Source organism: Kogia breviceps, chromosome X (genome assembly GCF_026419965.1).
Source record: "Kogia breviceps isolate mKogBre1 chromosome X, mKogBre1 haplotype 1, whole genome shotgun sequence".
In the NCBI taxonomy this organism is placed as follows: domain Eukaryota; kingdom Metazoa; phylum Chordata; class Mammalia; order Artiodactyla; family Physeteridae; genus Kogia; species Kogia breviceps.
This window is the reverse complement of record NC_081330.1, coordinates 28,089,725-28,117,211: the sequence shown is the minus strand read 5'-3', so window position 1 is coordinate 28,117,211 and position 27,487 is coordinate 28,089,725. Positions and strand designations below refer to the sequence as shown.

Genomic DNA, 27,487 nt, shown 5'->3' with positions numbered 1-27,487 from the left:
GGCCTAAATGTTGGGACCCAAATCCCGTACATTCATCCCATAGAGAAGGGACCCACATTCCATAGAGAAGTGACCCTCGACCTCATAGTCGAGGTCGATTTATTCTTTGGATTTTCAGTGATTTTAAGCAGTCACACACCCTCCTCCCCAGTCTCCTGTGTCCGCAGGGGGTGTGTCCCCTAGACTTCCGGCTTTTGGACAACCGGTTTTGCCTCCGCCCACTCCCACCTCGAGATCTCGAGATTGGGACTTCCATCGTTCTTCTCCCCCCTCAGCCACTGTGCGCACTTTAATAAGTGATCTGATCTCAAAAAAAAAAAAAAAAAAGAAAGAAAGAAAAAGAAAGAAAGAAAGAAAGAAAGAAAGAAAGAAAGAAAGAAAGAAAGAAAGAAAGAAAGAAAGAAAGAAAGGGAAAAGAAAAAGGAAAAGAGAAAAGAGCTTCCCAGGGTTCATCTTAGAATTGGAAAATAGAGGTGCACCCCCTTCCACCACCCGATCCTAGTGAGTTCCAGGCAATTATGTGCGGCCCGCAGCTCGCCTCTTACCACCCCCCCCCGCCTCCCGCCGGGTTTAATGACCTAAGCAACTTTCCGTCCCCCCCCCGCCCCGTCTTGGTACGGCCTGTCCGGCGATCGGCGTTCCACCCCCGCCCTTTCCTTCTAGGTTGGTTCAGCCCCCGTCTACTCAGGGGTGGTGCTCAGCCGGCGCCAGACAGACCCTCGACTTCGGAGAGGCAGTGCAGTGCCTCTGGGAGCATCCCCCTCGGTTCCTTCAGCTGCCCCAGCCTCCTCGGCCGCCTTACCGCCCGCGGGGACGCGAGAGCTCGGTGTATGCCCCACCCCTGACCCCGCTAGAGACATGTCCACCCCGGCTCGGCGGCGCCTCATGAGGGACTTCAAGAGGTAACCGCCCGGGACGCCGGGGTCCGGGGTCTGCGGCCGGGGCGCAGGGCGGGGCCGGCGGAGGGCCGGGCGGGCGGCGGGGCAGCCGGCGGCGCGAGCGGGTGCCGAATCGCGGGCCCCCTGTCTGTTTCCTTGAAGGTTGCAGGAGGATCCTCCAGCCGGAGTCAGCGGGGCTCCATCCGAGAACAACATCATGGTTTGGAACGCGGTCATTTTTGGGTGAGTCTGCGTTCCGGGTGGTGGCGAGGACTAGGGACGCGTGTGCCCTCCGGGACCGGCCCGGTGCGGAGGCGGGGGCAGAGGGAGAGTGTTTGGGGCTGGCTGGGCCTAGGCGCCTCCCCGGAGCCTGTGCCTCGATTAGCTCGGTTCCCGCTGCAAGGGGAACCATTTGGGGTTCTAAGGGGGGCGGGGCGGGGAGTGGTGGCGCTTCGGCGCGGCGGCCTGCCCGGGGTTTCGGAGCCCCAGACGTCTGTTGGTAGTGTTTTTGCGACCCGGGAAGCGGTGGTTTACCAGCGGTGGGGCGAGCAGGGCTCGTAATAGCCATCTCCTCGGACGAATCGGGGAGAGGGGAGCCCCTGAAGCGGGAACTGATTGGTTTTTCTCTGTGTTGCAGGCCTGAAGGGACCCCGTTTGAGGATGGTAAGAGAGTTTCTTTACCCACCTTTCAGGAGCCTGATCATCTGGGGGAAAGGGTTCCCAGTCATCCTGGAAATGCCTCCTACTTAGGAACCCGCTTCTCCCTAGCCTCTGCCTACCAAAGGCTTGAGTGGAATCCCATCTGTGGCAGGTTGTTCTGGCTATTGTCCGCTTGACTAGAACTGCACCTTTTTTATTGCTTCTTAAAAAAAAATCTGGGTAAGGCAGTAAAAGGAGCATCATACCACTGATGCTAAGGGTATGTGAGGTTTGGGCTGTGATCCTGCTAAATTCAGCCCCCCATCAAGATACTGAGTAAGTGTCAACCCAGCCACTTGCTGATAGGCTCAGAGACCCCAGGGACCATTTGATTCAGAATTCTTCACAAGGGCGGGAACTGTGTTCAGCATGTGCTTATTAATGTGTGTTTGTTGGATGTTGAATGGATGCAAGAATCCCTTGCACACAATTGTCTGGTTTCTACAGTCTGGCATTGAGTGCCTGTCAGCCTCACTGCTTTAAGATGGTCTTTAATGGCACCTTTAATAGCCAGTTTGAGCATAATGTTTCTAATTTTTCAATGAGTTTTCCGTATGTGCTTTTATCAAGACTTGATGGTCAGTAATCTCAAAGCAGTTTCACAGTTGAGGGGAGCCTTAATGTACTGTCTTGACCAGTGTCCAACCTACTTCAAGGTACTACATGTACTTATAGGTACATGATTTTTAATGGGTTTAGGTTTGACCTTTAAAAACACACGTTAGGCTTCCCTGGTGGCGCAGGGGCTGAGGTTCTGCCTGCCGATGCAGGGGACACGGGTTCGTGCCCCGGTCCGGGAAGATCCCACATGCCGCGGAGCGGCTGGGCCCGTGAGCCATGGCCGCTGAGCCTGTGTGTCCGGAGCCTGTGCTCCGCGGCGGGAGAGGCCACAACAGTGAGAGGCCCGTGTACCGCAAACAAACAAACAAATAAACAAAACACGTTAGTTGCTTTTTAAGGATTTTTTTAAAGCTTCCTATTTTGAGATAATTATAGGTTCATGTGCAGTTGTAATAAATAATATTACAGAGAGACCTTGTATACCCTTCACCTGCTCCCCCACCCCTTTGGTAACAAGTCATCTTGAATGACTATGCACAACCAGGAAAATAACATTGATATAGTTTTAGTGCACTCAGTTGTGTGTGTGTGTATGTGTGTGTGTTTGTGTGTATGTAGTTAATTGTTTTTGAAAGCTTAATACATTAAAAAAGTTGATTAAAAGTATTTGAACTACTAATCAACACCTTTAATATTTTGAGGTATTTTTTAAAAGAAAAAGATCTTTCTGTTATTTTTTTCTCAATGACTTACCTTCCTTTGGTCACATAGCATTTGAGAGATTTTGTACACATATGCACACACATATGCACATAACTCAGTTTGAAGGCGGGAACAAAACATTTCTGCAAACTACTAAGTACAAACTTACGTTGCCAAGTCAGTTTGCTTTTTGATGCTACCAACCACAAGATGTTGTGAGGTAGGTCAATATTAACCAATTCTGTGATTTGTCTCAAACACTCACATTTCCCTAGAAGACTGTAGACAGTAGCCGAAATACTTGTAGTTTCCTCTCTACCTTCACCCACTGGGTAGATATCACTGCTCTTCAGTGCTGCAATAAAAAGAAATGACAGCAGGAGAGTGTGATCCTCAAGCCATACTGTTGATACTTTGGTGCAGTAAATATCCTGATCTGTAGCAAGAGCTAGCTAAGCTTAATTTTCCTCTACTAGATTGGTGCTAGTTCTTCATACTTAAGTTTTATGTGCAGATTAGCTGTGTATTTGCTTTAGCTCCAGCAGGCTTTGTTTTCATTGGCTTCTTTTTTCCTCCTGATTTTACTCAGACTGCTTTACGCTGGGCACAGCTTTATTAATAGTACACCACTTTGCTGGGGTTGGCAACTTAAATATTTCAAGGGTGCTTCTCTCGTTTTAAGTGGTATGAGTTGAAAAGGCACTTGTGGAATCCATTATCTACCTGGACCTTCCCCCTTGACATTACTGGCTCTTTTTTTGATGATGTGTATCTCCACCCTGACATTGCTGAGAGGAATTACTCAGGCTAAATGACAGTACCCTTTTCTAATTCATTCTTTTGAGCAGTCTGCTATCCATGGATGCTTTCTCAGGTGTCTAGAACAGTGACCAAGGTTACAAGAAATTTTTTGACCATTTAAAAATACCTGTTATTTACAGTTAGGGAATTTACTGGAAAGGCCCAATTAGGGACAAGTGGCGTAGTTGATTTTGCTGTTGCCAATGTATTTTATAAATCAACAGCTCCAAAACTACTTTTGCTGCTTCCTTGTAAATCATTTGTAGTGGAGGTTTCTGGAACAGCCAGGGCCTAGTTAAAGAGATGACATTTTAAGAAAAGGAACTCTTAAAGGTATTTTTATTTAACTTTACACACTTGAAGGTAAGAGGACTATGTTCCCAAGAGCTTATACTACCAAACAAAACATTGGGGGGAGATACTTCCTCATAAAATATCTTGGTATGTATGCTGAATACGAAGGTTAAGGAACAATGTATTCTCCAACACATCATCTGAAAATTGTTAATAGACACAGTAAGATACTAGTACTTGATTTTCATAATAGGTGTATTCTTAAGAATTTGGTGTCTTTAAAAAAAATGAATCAAAGTCCACCAGGGGTGTTCTTAAGGTAAATAAATCCTATGATGAAGAGTATTTGGGTATTATCTTAAAAATCAGACTTTTTTCAGTCATCAAAAAAATTTTTTTTAAGTACATGTATCTTGCTTTCTCCTCAGGGGTCACAAACTGCTGGCTAAATGGCAGAAAACACCTACAGAGGTGCTTTCTTTGGCCAATAATATATTTTCAAAAAATTGAATTTGTGACTGTCTTTAGGCAGAACATACACTCTCTACTTTAACCATATCACTCCCTATTGCCGTACACCAGCCATCTAACTCATTTATATAATTTTCCTGGTCCCTATACATAGATGGATTAATTTATACTTTCCTTACAATGTGTGACCACCTCAGGAAGATAAAATATTAGTACAGATTGTGTACAACAATGGTGAGGCTTAAGTTTCCAATTATTTTAAAGCCTAGCCTTCTAAATATTCAGAGGACAAGCTCTAGTCTCGATTGCATAGTATTAATTCTCAGATTTTAAATTTCCTAAACATTTGTTTTGGATCTCAGAAATTGGATTGAGAGTTGTACTAAAGAGGTTCTTGTTGTTTAAGGTGGCTAAAAGTATGAAATATCCCTTTAAATGTGTGGTTTGAGTAAGATTTAGGTACGTCCTAATTTACATTCACATTGAATATAAATTATCTTGGTTTCACGTCTCAAGATATTAAATGAGCTGTTCTTAAAGACTTGATTAACTTCTTTGGTAGTTAGGTAACCACCTTGTTGAACTTTTAGGCAAGCATTAGGCAGAAAGCTCCAGTCAAGGGTTTTGTGAGCCACCAGCATATGTACTCAACTTGCTTTCACTGTGATTGATATAGGTCAGAAAGAAAGTACTATTTAATATTGAATTCATTAATTGTATTTTTCTTACTGATAGTGAAGTTTGGATTTTGGTTTTTGCCTCCTTCAGCTGGGTCTAGAGATATGAAACTGTAGAATTATTGTAACTAAAATATTTATGAAGCACTTATTTTGTGTCACTGTGCATCTTTCCCTCATTTAAACCTCACAACAATGTTATGTAGCAGGTACTATTATTAACCCTATTTTACAGATGAGGAACTTGAGGTTTAGTCAAGTTGAGCAGTTTCCCCAAAGGTTTCATAACTAGCAAGTAGCAAAGCAAGGATTTGATCCCAGATCTGTCTGACTGCAAAGCTTCTGCTCTGCGCCACTGCGCTCCACTGTTTCCACTTACGCCTGCCTTCTGTGTGACTTTACCACCTTTAGGTATCATATTTAATGATGGTTTTAATTTAAAGTACCTGGGAGCTCTGCATGCTATTAAATCGGCCCAATTTTAAAGCAGTTTTCTTGGAGCAATTTCTTGATGATAAATCTCTAAGCTATAATTTAAGTGGGTATCAACACTGAGCCAAATGTGTTTATACTTGAGATACATAAGGAAGCTCAGAGTTTTGAACTAACACTCATTCCCACTTTTTCTTGCGTATTATAATATCACTAGAACTGAAAAGAAAGAACTATGCTTTCTTCTTCAAAAATAGGAAGAGTTATGACCAGGTGGTGATAAAGGTGAAGTGTGTTCTGATGGACTATAACATGTTTATCCATTCCGAAATATTTTGCTTTTTGTCCTTAGTTATAATACATAGTAACTTCAGATCTGACTTTCAAGTTTAGGGAGTAACAATAGTTGGGGAATATAATATGTCTCCATATGTTGCATTTTTAAAATTTTATTTATTTATATTTGGCTGCGTTGGGTCTGTTGCTGCACACGGGCTTTTCTAGTTGCGGCAAGCGGGGGCTTCTCATTTGCGGGGGCTTCTCTTGTTGCAGAGCACGGGCTCTAGGCGCATGGGCTTCAGTAGTTGTGGCACGCGGGCTGGCTCGCAGGCTATAGAGCGCAGGCTCAGTAGTTGTGGCGCACGGGCTTAGTTGCTCCGCGGCATGTGGGATCTTCCGAGACCAGGGCTCGAACCCGTGTCCCCTGCATTGGCAGGCAGAGTCTTAACCACTGCACCACCAGGGAAGTCTGACATTGTTGCATTTTAAATTATTCTGAAACTTTGGGACACGTGCTCATACCAAGAGCAACTTTGTTAGCAAATTGTTTCCTATGAGCTTGCTGGTAGGAAACACACTTTTTGGTATTGTTACATTTAACAACTAGCAGTAAAATGATTATAGTCTTTTTTTCTTAAGTGGAAAGGAGGAATGGAAGCAAGGAGGAAATAAATTGCTAACTCGAAGGAACCAGTAACAAATTATACTCTATTGGAAGTGTGGTCTATTGTATTAGAATAAGTAACTTATTAAATGGACCACAGTAATATAGTGGAACGTGCATCACCTTAGATAATAACTGATTCCTTAAGATTACTTGAAGAACTTTCAGTCAGGAAAAAACAATTGTCCAATTGTTTTCTTGAATTTATTAAACACAATTAAAAATAACATTTTGAAGAAAATAATCTCCCCAAATCACAACATCCAACAATTCTCTTTTTTTTTTTTTTTTCTTGCGGTACGCGGGCCTCTCACTGTTGTGGTCTCTCCCGTTGCGGAGCACAGGCTCCGGACGCGCAGGCTCAGCGGCCACGGCTCACGGGCCCAGCCGCTCCACGGCATGTGGGATCCTTCTGGACGGGGGCACGAACCCGTATCCCTTGCATCGGCAGGTGCACTCTCAACCGCTGCGCCACCAGGGAAGCCCAACAATTCTTTTTTGGTGGGGGGCGGGGGCGCGCTGTGGGGCATGCGGGATCTTAGTTACCCGGCCAGGGATCAAACCAGTGTCCCCTGCGGTAGAAGCGCAGAGTCCTAAACACTGGACCACCAGGGAAGTCCCCAACAATTCTTGAATGAGATCCAGTTTGTCCATTTCTTATAAATAAGTCTGTAACTTAGTATGCTTTAGGGCCTCCTGCTACCTTAGTTGACACATATTCAAGAAAAATTTGTTTCAATAGTAGTGTAAACAAACATCATTAGAAAGAAATTTACTGGAGACATGAGTGCAATCTAATATGGTTTTTAAATTATTTCTGCCATTAATTCCTACCATTAGTGTGAATAATTGAGTTGGTTTTATAGTGAAGTAGCTTGTGTCATACTTAAGGGTTTTAAGGAGGGACTGTGAAGTTTTTTCTGGCTTACATTCAATTATGTTTTCATTATAGAGTTGCTATTACATGAAGAGGAACCAGTGAACACTTTTCTTATTTCCTGCTATTTTAAAAATAATTTGATTATTGATTTGTATTTCTAGCATTGGTTTTTGAACTTTGTGCTCTCATTCTTTCTAGTGCATTAAAAAATCACCATTTAAGATGACAGCTGATTAAAATTGGCCTTTATTAAGGTCTTTCAGTCTTCTCAAGGAGGAAGGCCACGTTTTGGCTCTAGTTGCTTGTCATTTTAAGGATGTCTTCAAAATGTACAGTGGCTAAAGTTATCCTACAGGCAGTAATTTTGAGTTTAAGATGGCTGTATTTAAGTTTGGGGGAGAATAATGGAAAAACAAAAAACAAATCACCTTTGAGTGATGGTTCTTACAGTGTCTGTCCATTTTTAGGGCAATCCCTGGAACTGTTATCTCTTACCTGGTCTCTTTCCTCTCTACTCTATATCTTTGAGTTATTTCATATAATACTTGAAAAAAAAAAGTCATGTAGTATTAAAAACAAAGTACTACCGAACAAAGTGATAAATAGGTTTTCTTAACCCCTTCTTTTCTAATTACAGGAACCTTTAAGCTTACAATAGAATTCACTGAAGAATATCCGAATAAGCCACCTACGGTTAGATTTGTCTCTAAGATGTTTCATCCAAATGGCAAGTATCACTTTTAATTCAGTATTTTAAACTACTACACTGTTTATTTGGGAGGTATTCCACATTTCCTATTTGTCTGTAGCACCTGAGTATTTGTCTAGGCATCTTGCTGTTTCCTGAAAGCTGAACTTGTTCATGGTGGTCTATTGCTGTCTTGGTCTGTGGTCCTAGAACTGAAGCAGTGAAGGGACATTGCCTTTGCTTGGAACCTGAGAGCCTCCTGGTTTTGATGATTTTATCATTTACTTACTAAACAAAAATAAGGATGTTCTTGAGGTTTCCTTTTAATGTAAGGCCAGATTGGGGTAGTTTTGTGTTGTGATTATTTTCGCTAGCATTTAGAGCAATAGTTTTCAGCTTTGGATGCAGATCAGAATTAGCGTGGGACATGTAAAAGCCATGGATGTCCCGGCCCCACTCCAGACCTACTGAATATCAGATTCTGTGGTTGAGTCCAGGTATCCGGTATATATATATATATATATATATATATATATATATATATATGAAAAGTGCCACAGGTGATTCTAACTTACTATTTTGCTCTTTTATTTTTTTGCCTTTTATTCAGGTCAATAATGTATTTTCCAGGGTATCAGATATTTTTATCTTCATACCAAAATGAAACCTTGTGAACTCTGAGCTATCTTGGTTATTTCAGATAGCAGATAAAGTTTAAAATTTTAGTGGAGTGAATTTCCCATAAGTCTATCGATGATGAGGAACCCTCTTAAAAATTGTGCATGGTTTCTTGGATAACAGGGCAGTCTTTTCAGAATAACAAGCATTAAGTATCGCATTAAGTATCTTCCAGTTTTATACTGATTATGTTTGACATTCTCTGATCATCCTGTTTCACTAGTAGTGATTATGACACTTCTTTTAGGAATGTAACTAAGAAGCAGCTTAGTAATCTTTTTTAAACCTCAAAAGCAAAGTATTCTTGACTGTATTTGTCTTGACTATGATATTAAAACCTTAACGGTTTTGTTATGTTTAACATAACCTACTTCTATGCTCTTAGTCTATGCAGATGGTAGTATATGTCTGGACATACTTCAGAACCGTTGGAGTCCAACATATGATGTGTCTTCCATTTTAACATCCATACAGGTGAATTTTCCTTAATGTGACTATGGCCTTTGATATGTTTATATTAGCAATTGTTTTTGAAAGTCATAAGTAAAAAGTAGGTAAGACTTAACCCACCGGAAAACGTATATGTTTGCCTAGCTACTAGCAGATTAATGTAACTGTAGATTATTATGCTAAGAGAGCAAATTTAGCTGCTACCTAGGACAATTCGAGTGTGTTGAATATACATATTGGGTTGGCCAGAAAGTTCGTTCAGGTTTTGCATAAGATGGTACGAAAAACCTGAACAAAGTTTTTGGCCAACCATATATATATATATATATTTGCACTTAGGAACTGACTTTTTACAAATTGTCTCTGTAGTCTCTTTTGGATGAACCCAATCCCAATAGTCCAGCAAACAGCCAGGCTGCTCAGCTGTACCAGGAGAACAAGCGGGAGTATGAAAAACGTGTTTCTGCGATAGTAGAACAGAGCTGGCGTGACTGTTGACCCGGGTGCAGGAAAAGCAGCAGCTGGTCATAAGAAAAATATATATTGATGTGTTTGTCACCTTCCTATTCATGTCGTTACATTTACTTTATTAAAAGCAAAATAGCTGTTGTGCTGTTTCCATCTTCCCTTGCCAGGCTTTTCCTACCCCTTCTACCCTCTCCTTAAACATCAGAAAACACCCTCTATGAGATCAAATGTACTGTACCTGGGTTACGTGCAAAAAGTCACTAATGCTTAATTCCTTTTCTGTTGTATCTCATTTCCAGTTTTATGGCAGTATTGTGTTACTGTACTTTACACTAAGCTTTTAAAATGAATTGTTTTACAGGTGGTGCTTATGCATAGCTTGATGACCAGAATGTTATTTTTAACAGAATGAATGATTACTGAAGCGTTTCACCCTGGCTGGTCCTTCACTTGTGTTGGATTTAGATTTAGAAGTGAATTTTTGGAATATGGCCTATGGAAAACAGGGAAACAAATCCATATAAACATCCATTCTCAAAGAGCAATGGAAGCTAAAAAGGCTATGATACTAATATCTAACTAACATGAATTGTGTTTTTTACTGGTAGGAAGGAGAATGTTAGAGGGCCCAGCCAAAGGAGTGCAGCAATCATGGTAACTGACACTTCCTCTCCTTGCAAGGTGTTCAATGGACACACCCAAGCTAAGATTCAGAATACTGAAGTCTTCTAGATTTTCACTTTTTAAAGAGGTGTTGGGAGCAGAGGAATGGAAACAATCATGAGTTTTTAAGCTAGAGAAGGTTGGAAATCATGTAATCCTTTTAAAGGAGCAGTGCTACCCTAGATAAACAAATTTGTAATCCTCCATTGTTTTTTTTAGAGTTTTAATTAACCCAAGGAAGGGAACATGTCTGTGGTAAACTGTTTTCCACTCAAATCCTCTGTTAATGCTGCATGCTTTAGTTTCTTCTTCCCTTTCAGTATTATAAGAAACTTACAGTCAATGTTTGCAATCTTTCTTTGGATATTTATACTTTTAGATTGACAGTACCTTTAAGTAGCAGTGTGGGACAAAGCTTGTAAATGTTTTGTCTGATGTTCCATTGTCACCTTTTGTGCATTTATCACTCTTCTGAATTTAACTTTGCACAAGTAACCCATGTAAAAAATGTACATTTTTCAAAACTTGTAAATAAAAATAACCTTAAAACTTTGTAGTCAAGGTATAATTATATTTTAGTTCAGTATGAACTTTTAGTATGAATTTATTGGACTCTCATAGCTACTCATTTCCCCCCTTAAAAGAAAAAATTATGGTAAAAGCAAAAATACATTCTGGGAGAGGGAAAAGAGTAGATACTGCTGGAGAGGACGTATTTTCTTTTCAGTCATAAGTGTTCAATGCTTTTTTTAAACATGCTAACAGCATGTAAATCTATTAGGTAAAACAAAGTTACTTCAGCATATATTATAGTCAATCAAGGGAATGAAATTGTGGTAAGGGGGGAGAATTAACCTGGAGATTTACCAGCATCCTGAGACCAAGATCTAACTTGTTGATCCTGACATTCCAACTCTTTAAAAAGCCCTAGCTTAAAAAACAAAATAATAGGGCTTCCCTGGTGGCGCAGTGGTTGAGAATCCGCCTGCCGATGCAGGGGACACGGGTTCGTGCCCCGGTCCAGAAAGATCCCACATACCGCCGAGCGGCTGGGCCCGTGAGCCATGGCCACTGAGCCTGCGCATCCAAAAAAACAAAATAATAAAATGCTAGTCTCATGTAAAGCTTGGGAGCACAGGTATCCTCAATGTTACCTTGTTTAAACAAAACTCTTTCTTCTGAGGAGCAATCTATCTCATTTTAAAGAGACAAGGACGGTGACTGTGGAAACTCACTTCTTGGGGGGGGGGGGCGCTAACTGAAATTAAGTCCTTATGGTGTATGTACCCATTCATCCTCTAAGACATGGCACTTAAAGGAGCCTCAACATGAGGGAGCTCATCCTACACTGAACACATATGCGAACTAGTTAGTTTCACCTAGAAGCAACATCCTTAAATGCACTTACTTTCTCTTAAGTCCATTTCTACTTCAAAGTAGAATGACATTAAATTGGTCTTTATTTGGCAGATTCGTTTTACATAAATTTCTTCATCCTACTGTGGCTGGATATCTCTTTTTGTTGTTCTGTTTTTTTGTGTGTGTGTTTTTGCCACACTGTGCAGCTTGTGGGATCTTAGTTCCCCGACCAGGGACTGCACCCGGGCCCACGGCAGTGAAAGCACTGAGTCTTAACCACTGGACCTCCAGGGAAGTCCTGTGGCTGGGTATCTTAAATATTGACACTGTTACTTCTACTTGAAAAAATTAAGGTGAGATTGGGAATGTGCAAGTTTAATACTTTTTGTGTACACCTCCTGAGAAACACTATTCCCTATCTCTTTCATGGGATAATCCTTTTAAAATCTTACAACGGCGTCAACAAGCTGACCACCCAAAGCATCATATCCACGGTCAAAGGCACCACAAATCATTCATTTCAAAGTTTAATGCTAATTTGCCTTTTTTCTTTACAGTTTTTTAAAACAAATGCCACAGGCTGCCTGCATACAATAATTTATAACAATAATAAACCAGATTTGTGAGGTCCCCTTTTAAGTGGCAGAATTGAATTTGAACCTTCAATTCTGCACGTGCTGGTGTGGCAAAGAGGGTATGATGAAGAACCAAAGTTGTAATTAAAGTCCTTTCTTTAGGACCGATCTCCAGCTTCAGGAGTTACTCGTAGCACAGTGAACGCACTGTATACTATTTGAAAAAGAATCCCAACAGAATGCAGGAAATTTCTATTCGTTTTATAATCAAAGGGGAGGGAAAAAAATCTAAACAACAGATCCGTGAGCCTCAAAGCTATCAACATATATATAACTGAAAGCATAGTTAGTTCCGCAGTATATTTAAGTGATTCAAATAAAACTTAAAACTGCTCATGTAGCTGCGCAGGTTTTATAGCAAGGTTATTGGGTTAAAACGACTGCCATCTCAAAGAAAAGGAAAATACAAGAACCAACAAAAAGGGGACAATATAGAACAGCAGGGCTGTCAGCAGCTCATTTTTGCAAAACCCATTTCTCAACATTCTTTATTCTCAGGCAGAGTTAAATGACTTCACCCTAATTCCACATCTATACCAAGGCTGATCTAAGTAGTCAGGAAATCTAGACTCTCAAATTGAGAACCAAATATACACTTGGCCCCATTATTTCAGAGCTTAAGTTTAACTATATTAATATTCTGTTCTATTGAACTTATATAAACCAGATTTGTGTAACATTACCCTACTCCTCCAGCCCCCAAATCATTTTGGGAAGAGGAAAGAAATGTAGAGAAATGAGTTTTCACACTCCTTAATCCCCAAAGCCACTCTTACCCAAGAGAGTTGAAGCCTGGCTTTTCTAACACTAATTGAACCACAGCTTCTCAAAGTTGGCATGAGACTTGTAGGTAAAAAAAAAAAAAAAAATCCTATAAAATCTATAAACATTTTAGCTTAGTTCCCTTTGCCACTGTGAAAACATTAAGTGCCAAAATAAAATGCACACCTCATTTCCCTTCCTACCAACATTAGGAAAAGCCATATACTGCAGGACAAACGGTGTTAATCACTGTAGGTGACTAAAAGTCACAGAGGTCCAGGCATCAAAGTTAATCCCCTTGTATTTTTTAAATATTGATTTAACTACAATGGACAGCTTCTTAATGTAAAATAAAAATAAGAGGGGAAAGGAAATTGTTCATTGTGGGCCAATTACATGTCAAGTTTGGTGCTGAACGTTTTAAGACACTGTAAACAACCTAATTGTTCTAAATATGAAGTCACTGGAAGTGTTTATCAATATCAGTATTCATCTCTGAATATTAACACTTGATTTATCTGAGATACAAAAACAAAATCACGTAAAAGTAAACAGCCTGAGATTTGGTTGCAGCCAGCAGGTTGGTCCCCAGAGAAAACGTGATGGGTGGCTGACTGGCTTGTTCCTATCTGCTAAGTCATTATGTTCGTCCACATGTGCTCTAAGTGTTGAAATATTTTGTGCAAACGCCACTTCCCTTCGCCAAAGACCCAAAGTGTCGCTACCAGGCTGCTTCCCAGAAACAAGCACACCACCATTTTGATCAACTTTGGCTCCTTTTTATTCAGGAAGCATACACTAATCCTTTTCATAGGGTTTTTTTTTTTTTTTTTTTTTTTTTTACATTCCAGAAATAAGCGAAAATAGCAGTTTTAAATATGTTACAAAGTTGGCTTTGGGGGCTAAATAAGCTTTTTGAGAGAGGGACCAGCCAACTAACCTTTTCATCAAAGCACCAATGTATCTTCAGTCTTTTACCAAGCTCCACCACAGCTGTGGCCACCTTGGATGTGCTATACACCCAAATCATGTGAAAGCTATAACGGAGAGTTGCTGCGAGTCTCTCTGCAAGGCACCAAGAACAGACAGTTCCAGCTTCCTTTCTTCAGACTGAATCAAAGTTTTGGGAACTTTTCAATTGCTCTCTCAAGTAGTGCTCTCTCAGCATGAAGACTAGAGTTTGTTAACACTCATATATCACAAGATACAGTATATCACTTCCAATATTCTGGAAACCACATGGTAGAAGTTATAAATAAATGAACACTAAAATTACTTTAAGAAAGTTTTACATCATTTAGTTGGTAAGGACATTTACACGTACAGCACAATTTACTAGTAAACATTCTATAACTGGCTTCACATAAAGATGAAAATAGATAATACAAAATGACCTGACATTTTCAGTTAAGTCTGGAATTAAGACCGTAGTTTTATTGTAGTCAATATCAACTTTACATATTGTTGCAAATTGCTGTGCTATGCCCTTTAAAATGGGAATTTCTTTCTCGGGGTGAAATTCCATTTGGATATGTGTTCTTGCTTTGTACAAACTACTAAAATCTGAGGGACACAGCAATATCAAAGACACAAACAGTAACTGCACAATATTATCTGCTGGATTAAGCTAATACAAGTGGACAGAATTCTTCAAGTTCCAGTATCTAATAAAGCACTATATGAAATGAACAAGGTGAGACATCTTAAGAATGAATAGACTCTGCAACCAGAACATGTAGCATTTCTTTTATTCACAAATCTGCCTCATTAGGCATTTACAAAATAAATTAGTAAGATCTCAATTTGCTTGAGGCATCACAAGCTCGTAATGCCCCACTTGGCCTTCCTGTTTCAGCTGGTCTAGTAAATCCTCCTTCCGTCTTTTTCTACCTACCACCAGGTACCTATCGTGGCCCACCCCATGAGACTTACTCTTAAGACCATACTTCTGGGCAATCTGATGTATTTGCTTCCGCTCATCATTAGTCAGCTCTGTAGAGAAAGTTAAATCCGTGTGGCTCTCCGAGCGGGCGTAGTTTCTGATAATCTGTTCAATATCTCTCTTGGCAATTTTATTTACCCTCTCTACGTCCAGACCAAGCCCTTCCCGCTTATGCTGCTCTTTGACAGAGATTGGCTCCCGAATGCCCTCACCAGATTTACCTAAACCACCACCCGTCCAACCCATCTTTCTCAGCAGCTGATTTCCAATGTTATCTTCTTTGATTTGCTGTTTGTAAGCCTCCTCTGCTGAGCGACCCTGAATTTCATTTCTTGAAATCACATCTTCAATAGCTCCTTTCTTCAAGTTGTTAATGACAGTCGGCTGGGTCTTTTTGAGGGTTTTCACAGCTTCCCCAGCAGCTTCATATTTGACAGTTTTCTTCACTCCAACTGCTTCTGCAATTACTTCACTCTCTAGAATCACCTTGCATTTCCATCGGAGTCCTGTCATTCTTTCATAGACATATTCAACTGTCATTCGATTAAACTGAGCTGTGTCGTTCAGCGTGCACACAGGATTTGAAGAATTCTCATAAACTACGAGATCCTTTATATCTTTCTTCTTCCCAGATCCCCTGGGTGAAGAGCCTGTTTGGCATTGTGAACTTTTGACAGATGGGTAAGTGGGTTGTGTTTTTTGAAGGATTTTCAAAGCCTCGTCAGCAGCTGCATGTTTACTTGTTTTTTTGGTTCCGTAACCTTCAGCTAAGCAGTGATCTTGCAAAAACACTCGACAACGCCATGTACGATTTGGCATCATCTCGTATTTGTATTCAACAGACATTTTGTTGTATGAGGCAGAATTGTTAAGGATACCAATTGCATCATTTGCATTTTCTGTAAGGATAAAATTGGTCCAGTGTTTGGCAGAAGCATTAAAAATCGGCTGCCCAGAAGCATCTTTAGCCAGCACCACCAGCTCTTCTGGTGGTTTCAGAGCTGGCGGAAATTCATATGAAGGCATGCCAATCTGACACACCACAAGGTCCTCTCCAATCGTGTGCTTGAATTTCCGTCGGACAACCCTAACTTCAATACGTTTCTGCAAGAGTTTTACAGCTAGCTCAGTAGCACGATCCCTGGAACCATTCTTGCTGCCAGCATAACCTGTAGTTAAGTAGATATTTTGGCATCTAACTTCACAAGCATAACCATCTGTTAGAAGTTTTTTATTTTTGGGGATGTCAGCAGGAGGGATTTCTTTTAAAGGAGCGTATATATATTCAGGATTTGTCTTACATGCCTGAATACAACGAGTTAACATATATGTGTAATTGATTTTATCAGACCCAGAAGTCATCTCTGGATTAGAAAGGTTCTTCCAGATAGTTGCTGTTAATTTTTCAATAAAATACTGCTTCTCGGCTACCACTGACTCAGGAAATGTCTGTGATGGTGAAGGCTCAGGAGCTGACTGGCAGTTTGCCTGCTGTGATGTGCTGCTGGGGGCAGGGTTCCCACTGTCAAAATACATGTTGGCTGTTACAGGCTGGTCTTTTGTGAAAATAAATCCTGATGAATCACAATACTGAGAATTTCCATCTTGTATACTGAAAGAGTCTTGAGTATAATCTTGGTAGATGTCTCTTGGCATGCTGGCAAAATGTGTTTGTTCATTTACCTCTTTTGTTTGAGGGCCATAAGGATCTTCCTGTCTTTCATCTTTTGAACTACTAGCTACAAAATGTACAGGCTCAAAACGAGGTCTCACATGGAATTTGGAACCGGCTTGCTTTTTAGGAGGATTTTGACCTATAGAATGAGTGAAATTTACAATTCATTAAAAAAGGAATGTTTCAAAAGAACCAAGCAGGAAAATAGTACCAACCATATTATTTTTGCAAACTATATTGTTGGTACAAGATACTTCCCATCACAAAAACTTCAGGTCATTTAGGTGAAGGGACTCAAATATCAATGTAAGATTCCAGCATAAGGAGGGATGCTCCCTGTCTGTCCATGTGGAAGGGAAGAGACTTGATAGAAAATATGCCATTGACTCGAGTACGCAGGTCACCACCATGCATGACTGGTAGATGCTTCTGCATCTAATGAGTTAAAGCACAGGTGAAGTGTACCGAGTAAGAGGTTGTTCCACTACGATCTCATACCACCTGTGCTGAAAAGCTCCCTTCTTAAGGATTGCAAACGGAACAGATGGCTCTAATGCAACAGAGAGGATGAGCAGAGGCATTTACAAAGCCTCTCTTTTGTACCAGAAGTGACTGACTCTGTGATGGTGCTTTACATAGTTGTGACTAAAAAACCAAATTTAAAAAAAAATTGTCAAAAGATCCCAAAGGTTTTCAACTTCAAAATCTTAGTTCTGACCTATTCTGCACAAAGAGGTGTTTGCTATATTTTATTTCTAGAACAGCTGGAAACTAATGATTTATGGAGGATATCAAATTTAAAGCTATGGAAGAACTCTGTTGAGGCTATACCAGACACTAGAGCTTTCTCCCTATAACACTGTTTAGTAGAAAATTGGTCCACGCTGGACCCATCCAAGAGGATTTAGTTACTTAGATGCTCAAATGATCTAGAGTATAAGGTTGTTCTATTTAAAGGGAGGTTCCATGGCACGGACTTCAAGGATAGCATTATAGTGTGAGTTCAGTATTCTTAGTTTTCAGTTCTATTTAGCATCCTAAAAAAATGTATACACTAAAAGTTAAAATTTTACATTTGTGTAAGATCCAAAGTTACCAATGTTATTTAAAATCATATACCACACTCATATCATTTAAAAAAAGCCACAGTTTCTTCAAATCCCACCTTCCAGAAATAAGTATACTCACCATCACATGTTGAGAGGTGACGTTTTTGACCTTTGGAAGGTTTGGACAGCATCAGATCATATGAAGGCATCTCCCCAATATCAATACCTTCAGCCATTTGGAGAATTTTTTCCATCAAGCGTGGGCTGTACCTATTTAAATTAATATAATCTACAGTTAAAACAGATAAGAATGCAGTTTTTGAAAAAGTTTCTAGATGACCTGTCTTATAATTAATTGCTCCCACAGGACTTTACCAACAGAGTGTCTTGGCTATAAAACTGAAGAATCTGCCATAAAATAGTTATGCATCAAATGAGTAATTATGTTACTATCATTAGAAGACATACAAACATAAAAATCAAGAAATTTAGGTGAAGACCTTATCTTTAATTTGAACTAAAAGTATCCATATAAACTCATAATTTTTCTCTATCATATATATATATAGTGTATGTAAATAATTACATTAATATATTTACAGAAGTACTAAGAGTGTTAATGAGAGGTGGGTTGTGGGACTTCCCTGGTGGCGCAGTGGATAAGACCCCGTGCTCCCAATGCAGGGGGCCTGGGTTCGATCCCTGCTCGGGGAACTAGATCCCATATGCATGCCGCAACTAAAGGGTCCGAAACTAAGAAGCCCACGTGCTGCAACTAAGGAGTGCGCCTGCTGAAACTAAGACCTGGTGCAACCAAATAAATAAATAAATAATAAGGGATGGGGTATAACATCCAGATTGTGGTTTCTATCACTTCCCACCAAAAGGAATCAGAGTCCTGAGAGAAACAGTTGGATCCAAGTCTGGGGCAAGAAATGTATAAGGTGAACCTGGGAGATATTTTTGTGCCTGGAAACAAGGAAGCTGCCAAAGACCTCAGGGGTTGTGTCAAATGGACTCAGAAGTGAGCCAACTTGAGTATCAGTAAGAATAACCACAGTGGACTGAAACACATCAAATATTTTAAAAATCCATTAGTTCATAATAATACTTACAAACTCATTATTGGTCACCTTTGTAGGATGGTAGGGAATCAAATCATTATTCCCAAAACAGGTAATGTTAAAGGAAGAAAGCAAGCATTTATCTGGCATTTTCCTGTACGGACTATACCTCAGAGAATCTAGAGAGTTGATGAGGAAAATCTCTTTTACAAAAGCATTCCAGCTAATAAATGAAGGAATGATAGATTACTACCATTTTGCGACCCATAATGCAACAATAAGTGATCATCAAAGGCTGCTAAGCTTATCAGATGAGAAGTTGATAGGAGAAGAACCTAGACAAAAAAAAAAAAAAGAAAAAAAAGAGAAGAACCTAGAAATAGACCCATACGGATGTGCTCAACTGTTGACAAAGCTGCAAAAGCAATCCAATGGTGGAAGGACAGCCTTTTCATCAAATGGTGCTGGACCAAGTGGGTATCCTTAAGCCAAACAAACAACCTCAACCTAAACCTCACACCTTACATAAAAATTAACTCGAAACGCATCACAAACTGAAATGTGAAATGTGACACTAAAAAGCTTTTACAAAAAACATAGGACAAAATCTTCAAGATCTAGGGCTAGGCAAAGAGTTCTTACACTTGACACCAAAAGCATGATCCATTAAAGAAAAAGTTACGAAAATGGACCTCACCAAAATTAAAAACTTTTGTTCTCAAAAGACCCCATGAAGAGGATGAAAAGACAAGCTACAGACTGCAAGAAAACATTTGCAAACCACACACTTGACAAAAGATTAGTATATAGTATAAAGACCTCTCAAAATGCAACAGTAAGATATATACATATATAATGTGCGTATGTACACATATATGTGTACACATACATATAAATGAACAAAAGATATAAACAGAACATTTCACCAAAGAGGATATACAGATTGCAAATAAGCACACAAAAAGATGTTCAACATCATTAGCCACCAAAGAAATGCAATTTAAAACCACAATGAGATATCACTCCATTACCTATCAGAGTGGCTAAAGTGAAAAATAGTGACAACACTAAATGCTGACAAGAATGCAGAAAAACTGGATCACCCGTACATTGCTGGTGGGAATGTAAAATGGTATGGACACCCTGGGAAACAACTTGGAAGTTTCTTATAAAATTAAACATGCAATTACGTCACAATCTTGCAACCGCACTTTTGGGCATTTATCTCAGAGAAATAAAAGCTTATGTTTACACACAAAAAAACTGTACACAAATGTTCAAAACAGCTTTATTTGTAACAACCCCAAACTGCAATCAGCCCAGATGTCTTTCAACAGGTGGTTAAACTCTGGTACCACACATCACGGAACACTGCTCAGCAATAAAAAGGAAAAAAACTATTGATACACACAATATTGTGTATGAGTGGGAGGGAGATGGCTGTGGTTATAAAAGGGCAACATGAGGGATCCTTGTGGTACTGGAACTGTTCAATATCTTGACTGTGGTAGTGGATACACTACTACACGTGATAAACTGTACAGAGTTAAACACACAACACACACACACACACACACACACACACACACACACCAATACTTGTAAAACTGGGGGAATCTGTGTAGAATCAGTGGATTGTAACAAGGTCACTATCCTGGTTATGATATGATACAATTACTTTGCAAAATGTTGTCACTGGGGGGAACTGGGTAAAGAGTACAGGGCATTGCTTTGTGTTATTCCCCTACAATTACAGGTGAATCTATAATTATTTCAATAAAAATTTCAATTAGAAAAAGCTGGTGGAGAACTTTATAATCTTAATATCACTAAAAATTGGACAACCAACCAGACCTGTGTCCCTGATGTGATATGACAAGACAAAGATCTAAAAAGTGTTCTTGCCCACCAAATAATTGAACTCAAACCTAATCAAGCCCCTAACTCTTAGAAACATGTTGAACACCATCACAAGCATACAGCCAGCCAGGGACTTCCCTGGTGGCCCAGTGGGTAAGACTCCACGCTCCCAATGCAGGGGGCCCTAGCCGGGGAACTAGAGCCCGCATGCATGCCACAACTAAGAGCCCGCATGCCGCAACTAAAGATCCCACATGCCGCAACTAAGAGCTGGTGCAGCCAAAATAAATAAATATTTTTTTAAAAAAAGGAATACAGCCAGCCAAATCCATAATGAAGGAAACACTATGTGACAGCCCATTTCTTCATCAAATAAACAGCATGAAATAAAAGGAGAGGGAATGGTTATAGGTTAAAGGAGACAGATCAACCAGATGTGCGTGGACCTTGTTTGGATTGTGAATCAAACCAACTGTAAAAAGGTATCCTGAGACAAATGCAGAAAATTAAACATGGACTAGGCATTGGATGATTTTAAGAAATTATTGTCAACTTTGTTGAGTATGAATAATGGTATTATGAAAAATTACCCGGTACAGATATATACTGAAGTATTTGCAGAAGAAATGATGTCAAGATTTTCTTTAATATACTCTACACTATCTCCCACAAAAAAAAACTGGGGGCAAGATGAAATGAGAAGGGTAGCATGACAGACTTGATAATTGCTGAAGTTTAGTGACGGGCACATGGGTGTCCACTAAACTATTTTTGTGTGTTTGATTTTTCCATAATAAAAAGCTTTCAAACATACAATTTTTAAAAGGACTCCTTTATGAAGTAGATTGGAGCTTGACAGAATATCAATTTCCTGCAGAGAAACAAAAATATGGGCTCAAGTGAAGTTTTGGTTATCAGGGGGATCTACTCATCCTTCCTACCTTCAGAGCCTTTCCCAGTCTACCAGGGGCCACTGGACTGCCAGGGAATTCCCCAAGAAAGTTCTGAAAATGAGTGACTAGCACACCTCTAACGTGAATAGGTTCTGAACTTGAAGGAGGGCAACATTTTCCATTTTCAACACAATAGGTTCCACACCCTTCAGATGTCTTTCCTTGCAAAGCAGAGAAGTGACATGGTGGCCTTCACTGACAGATTACCTGGAAGCCAGCCCAGTTGTAACCCACACTTCCCACTGATAACTGCTGCTGCTGGCACAGGTATTTTAAATGCCAGAAGTAATTTTATTTGTATTTACTCTTATCTAAATATCAAAAACCATTGCCTAAAACGTCATACATTGTATATATCGCTTTCATTAAGATTTGGGAGTCCAATTTCCAAGGTGATGAAAACAAAAGATTATGAAAGTGAGATGAAGTCTACAAATCTTAAACTGGTATTGCCACTCTTGCGACCAAACCTGGTACTACAACCAACCCACTCACCTTGAATTCCAGTCAAAATTCTCCAGACCTTAAATTATAGCCTTATTCCAAATACGGTATACAACTGTAAATGGCATGTATGCCATACAGTGTGCATGAATGATGCATTTGGGGCCCACTCCATTCACATTCACTTTTTCTCTCAGGTTTCTTCCAGAGTTAGTAATGATTATACCTACTTACTATTCTCTATTCATTACATCTGCCACAAAATTCAACATCACCCATAGGCTATAAAAATAAACCTCTGTGTTAGTTGCTAACACAGTCATCTTCTCAGCCCTTTATTAGGAAGTCATAATACTGAAGAAGCCCAACCAGCTGAAAAAATAATGGAACAGACCGTATAGTGCCTAACACTTGACTATTCAAAGAACAATGCAAATATTAATCTTTGCATTAATCTTTACTATGAAGACCACTAGGATTTCAGTCTCCAGAGAGTAGCTACCCAGAGATAAAGAAGTGGTTCCACAAATTTGAAATAAGCCAAGGCAGTAAAGCTTTCATTACTCAGTTTTCCATAGTGTATTTTTTTTTGTAGTGGATTTAAATGGAAAACCTTTACTCCAGAAATTTTAGAGAATCCACCAAGAAAAGCACCTACAAACCCAACCACTGATAACTTCACTAACATTTTGGGGTTTGCTTTTTATTCCTTTTTCTATGCTTCCCATACCACGTCCCCCCACCGCCACAAAAAAATTACTATCAGATCATCTATGTTGATTTGTAATCTGCTGGGGGCAGGTGTTGTTTTTCTTAATTTGCTATGTCATAAACTTTCTCTCCATGTCACTACCACATGAGTTTTAATGGCTATATAGTATTCTATCTTACAGTGGGACCATGATGTAAAGTGTCAGTAAGGCAAGTCTAATAGAGTAATTTTAAGATGCATGCATATTATGTAGTTAAGTCTGTTAATTCACCCATTTGGTTGTAACTGCTTAAAAAAGAAAACCAAAAGGCCCCAGCAAGTCTTTAAGGTTTCCAAAGATAGTTTACTACGTTCCAAGCTTTAGGAAATCACAACTGTCCCACCATACCTAGCATACAAAAAGATGATGTCTAATGGACAAAGACATCTGACTTCATGAATCTTACATTCTTGAAAAAAGACACGTGCATATAGGTGTATACTTATGATATACAATGGCACCTGAAATTTAATGAATATTCAGTAATAGATGCTTTCAATTTTTTAAAAATTTATTAAACTGCTCTACTAGGTCCAAATAAAAAAGCTGAGGTTTGAAAACTAAGCAAAGATTAGGATTTCCAAGTATAAAATTACTTATGCAAAACTATTCTTAAGACTCCTAACATAGTCAGTGAATAACGTAAAACCAAGATCACTGATACATCTTTTGAAAGCTCCCACTCCTACTTCATTAGCTGGTGACTGATGCACTCTACCTACTATGTGCGAGGTTAGTTTCACAACATGAGCCCAGCCAGCATCTACCTTCCAAACGCCAATCTCAACCAACAAGGAAGAGACAAATAATCAAGGTGGCAAAGCTGACTTCATTTTAGGGTATATTTTCTCTATTAATTAATATCTCATCAAAGGTAATTAGGCCAGGATTGTTTCTAATACTACTACTGATGAAGAATGATTGGAAAACTAATGCTCCAGTTAACCAAACATTCTGCTTTATTAAATATACATACACTATTTACAATTTTAAGTAAAAACTGCAGAGGTCCCTAGGCATTCATATGAACAATTATGTCAGTGCTGTAGATGTAGTTGATTAGAAGACTGCACTAAGTTTTCATTAGCCACAAGACGTATCTTAGAAATTGCCTACAGAAAACAAATCTTGACAGGTTGTTTACTTTTATGAAGCAGACAAGAAAAAGTGAAGAGAAATAATTTCAGCTATTTGGGCTTCCTCATTGCCTAGACTATGAGGGAAAAAATGATCAAAAAGCAGACTGGAAAACATTGCTTTATTTTATCCTATAAGGCAGTGGTTCTTATAGTGTAGTCCCTGGATGAGCATTTTCTGATCAACAGTATTATCTGGGAATTAGTGAGAAATGCAAATTCTGGGGTTCCACCTCACACCTACTGAATCAGAAACTCTGGGAGTGCAGCCCAGCAATCTGTGTTTTAACAAGCCTAACAGGTGACTCTGATGCTTGCTTAAGTCTGAGAAACATGTTACAGATAGTCAAGAAGATATTCAAACTTGTTCTCCGACAATTGCCACTATCAGCAAAAAGAATGAAACATGGTTTGCTTCCCTGCACATTTGAGCTCCTCCTGGCTTGGTCTTATGATCAAGGAGTTTTCAAAGATGTCCTTGACCTAGGAGTTATTTCAGCCCCAGCTAAATCAGAACACGGAAAGTCCTGCGAGTGGGAAACAAAAGGCAAAGAGTTCCCTTCTTGCTACTGTTTATAATCTGTTCTGTAAGTCAAGGGATGAGCCTTGAACAACAAATTAACAATTTTAGATTAGAATGGGCTATGTCACCATGTACTCCACAGTTCCCTTGGGAGAAAAGAAGAGTCTTCTGTCACAGCAGAATAGACCAGAAAACAAGAGCTCTGCCAACATCGACATTAACAAGTACTGGAATACAGATTTTACTCACCTGAAGATGACAGCTAATATAAAGCCTGCCTACCTTCCATTATTGCCTTGTCCATTTCTCCTATATCTGAGTTATCAGGTACAATGCAAACATTACTCTTCAGTTAAGCTACTGGATAATGTTATAGCAATTCTTGTATTGATTGAATTGACTTAACTGCAATGCAACATGATGACAATACACGTGTTGATATATACTATACACAAATGTGCCTGGGTGAGTGCACACACACAAGTGCTCTGGATGCCTGAGCTTTTAACACTATCACTGGCCCGGTTTGTGTTTTTAATGCCCTAGTTATGCTCAAGGCTGCTGTTGTTCTTGGGATGAAATCCCGAGAGATAATAATGACTTATGTCTGTTACTTGCTTTCACTCCGGGTCCATCCTTCCCTATAGCAGCTGTGTCTCAGTGGAAAGAGCACTGGAAGACTTGGGTCCCAGCCCCAACTATGGGACCTTGGAAAAGTCACTTAACTTCTTGGCTTCCATTGATTTAGCTGTAAAAATGAGACACCACTCAATTTCTAAGGTTGTTGTATTAAATGAGATACATATTTTAAGTATTCTGTACATTACAAAGCTGTATTCATCTGTTCATGCCACACATATTTATTGAGCAGCTATTATGAAGAAGGCACTCTTCTAGGCACTGAGGATAAAGGTGTGAACAAGAAAGCAAAAACCCTTTCCCCAAAGGAGCTTACATTCTTGTGGGAAGGTAAGATTTATCATTAACACAAAGGATGGTTATTCTCCTCACCTATGTAACTTTTTTTTTTAAAGGATTCAGATTCCCCATGGCCTTCCGTGATATTAAGGAGATCTACGATAAAAGGATAAAGGTACCTTTTCTACTGCCAGAACAATATTGTCAAGTGAAGGTCAATTAGATTTATCTGACTTGATTAATTACTGAGGCTTCCCCAGTTGTAACCAGTTCCTCCAGTGAAACAATCATTATCTCTGGAGGCAGAAATTACACTAATAACCTAGAGAAGATAGAAAAAAACACATTTGTGTTATGAAAGCAAAACAAAGTATCACGCTGGATGCTATGTTCAACAATTAAGCACTAACAGTAGACAATCCTATTTACAGTCATTTCTGGAACTGAACTGGCTGAATTTGATCTGATCATTTTCCAGAATTTCTCTTCCTTCCTAATAAAAAAATTCACCGTGAGGCAAGAGTGTCAAAAAAAAAAAGAAGCCTCTTAGTCTATCAAAGGAATGTTTAGTCTAGTATAGGGCCTGTTTGAGGGTTCTGTAGGACAGTGGTCCAAGTAGTCTGTTGAGAAAAAAAAAATGCGTTGGAACCATACCGCAGTCTCCATTGAATGCAAAGAGCTTTCAAAGAGGCCTGTTCAGAACACGCACCAGGTTCTAGGAAAGGGGGGAAAGGACACATACCCCAAACCTCACCCCGAGGCCAAATGTTAACCCTTCTGATCACAATTAAGGTGAAATGAGGGCAATCCTTTTTTACAGTAGATATATCCATTTCTTTGTTTGCGTCCATACACATAATGCGCAAATCTACAAGAAAGGCGGGCCCTGCGGCTGAGAGACCTCATACAAACCGCCTCCCCAGGAGAAGACAGTACAACCCAGCAGCGGGGCTGGTGTTGTTTAATTTAACGGGGATGGAAGGGAGGCCAGTCAAGAGGAGACTAGAATTAGAACCAAAGAGTCCCCCTCTCCTCCCCCCACAGACCCTCGAAGCCCCAGCTGTCGAATAGTCTCTGCGGATACCGCATCCCTGGAAGGTCCTACGCAGGTCCGAGGTTCTGCTATTCGTCATTTCCCACGCCCTCCAAAAACACCATCACAATGACCACCTCTCAATAATCCTCTCCCAGGCGCTTCTTCATCTCCATCCCTGGTCCTGGAGGGGCCGCTCCCACGATACCCGCACCCTCCTAGCTGTTATATCATCCCCTGCCACCTAGCTTGGCCAACCGCCCCCCCAGGCCAACAGTGAGCCCTCTGGAGTCCTCCAGCACCTCCAAACCTCCAGTCTCTAAGCTCTCATCCATACCCGCCCCCCCGTCCCTATCCCGACCCTCATAGCCGATTCCCCCCACCACCCGGGTCCCTAACCCAACCCTTACACCTTCCTCACCTGCAGCCCAGGAAAACGTGGTTGGTCCAGGCAGCGGAAAGCGCGAGGAGCTGGTCTAGGGCAGCCCCGGGATAGCTGTGCAGGTGCCGACAGATGAAGCTGCGCCGCAGAGCCCACTGCCAGTCACTTTCGTGGCTATAGCGCCACTGCTCCAGCACTGGCTCGGGCGGGGGCGGCGGGAGGGGCGGCAGCGGCGGCGGCGGGAGGGGGGGCAGCGGCGGCGGCGACAGGAAGTCGCCCCCCAACAGCAGACGTCCGCCAGCCATCTTCTCCGCCCCCAAGCAGGGACCCCAGGGATGAAGCCGACTCGCTACCAGGAGCGAGCGGGAACGGGGGTCGGTGGGAGGGGCCGGGTGAGGAGGGGCGCGCCGAGGCGCGAAGACCAACTCTCAGGGGACTGGAATGTGTGCGTGACGGGCGACCCTTGAAAAGGCGAGCACGAGCTTGTGTCCTGGCAACCCGGGAGCACGCCCGTTGCACTCCTCCAACTCGTGGAGGAGCAGGAGGAGGGCACCCACCGCAGTCACACGCGCGCCGGGGAGGCCGAGCCAGGCCCCGCGCTCCGCACCTCCAGCTACCCGCAGACTCACGCACTGCACTGGGAAGGAAAAAAAAAAAAGACACCAGCACGCTTTGCTCCCCTTCCTCTAGTCTACCTACCCGCGTGCAGCCCCGA

At 40.7% G+C, this 27,487-nt stretch overlaps 2 protein-coding genes across 3 annotated transcripts; one reads left to right on the top strand and one right to left on the bottom strand.

Annotated features, from left to right (window-relative positions):
- Positions 1 to 668: 668 nt before the first annotated feature.
- On the top strand, positions 669 to 9,763 carry UBE2A (ubiquitin conjugating enzyme E2 A). The gene is made up of 6 exons (XM_059049699.2): positions 669 to 902; positions 1,041 to 1,121; positions 1,516 to 1,541; positions 7,976 to 8,065; positions 9,090 to 9,178; positions 9,524 to 9,763. Exons 1-6 carry the CDS (start codon positions 859 to 861, stop codon positions 9,650 to 9,652), a joined length of 459 nt encoding a protein of 152 aa, XP_058905682.1. The 5' UTR covers positions 669 to 858; the 3' UTR covers positions 9,653 to 9,763.
- A 4,035-nt stretch (positions 9,764 to 13,798) lies between these two features.
- NKRF (NFKB repressing factor) lies at positions 13,799 to 27,487 on the bottom strand. 2 transcript variants are annotated; one of them, XM_059049660.2, is made up of 3 exons: positions 26,812 to 27,487; positions 17,847 to 17,977; positions 13,799 to 16,797 (listed from the first exon to the last, which is right to left on the bottom strand). In XM_059049660.2, exons 1-3 carry the CDS (start codon positions 27,075 to 27,077, stop codon positions 14,840 to 14,842), a joined length of 2,355 nt encoding a protein of 784 aa, XP_058905643.1. In that variant the 5' UTR covers positions 27,078 to 27,487; the 3' UTR covers positions 13,799 to 14,839. The 2 variants fall into 2 exon arrangements, with proteins under 2 accessions (XP_058905643.1, XP_066880354.1); XM_067024253.1 differs by lacking the exon at positions 26,812 to 27,487 and adding an exon at positions 25,537 to 25,606.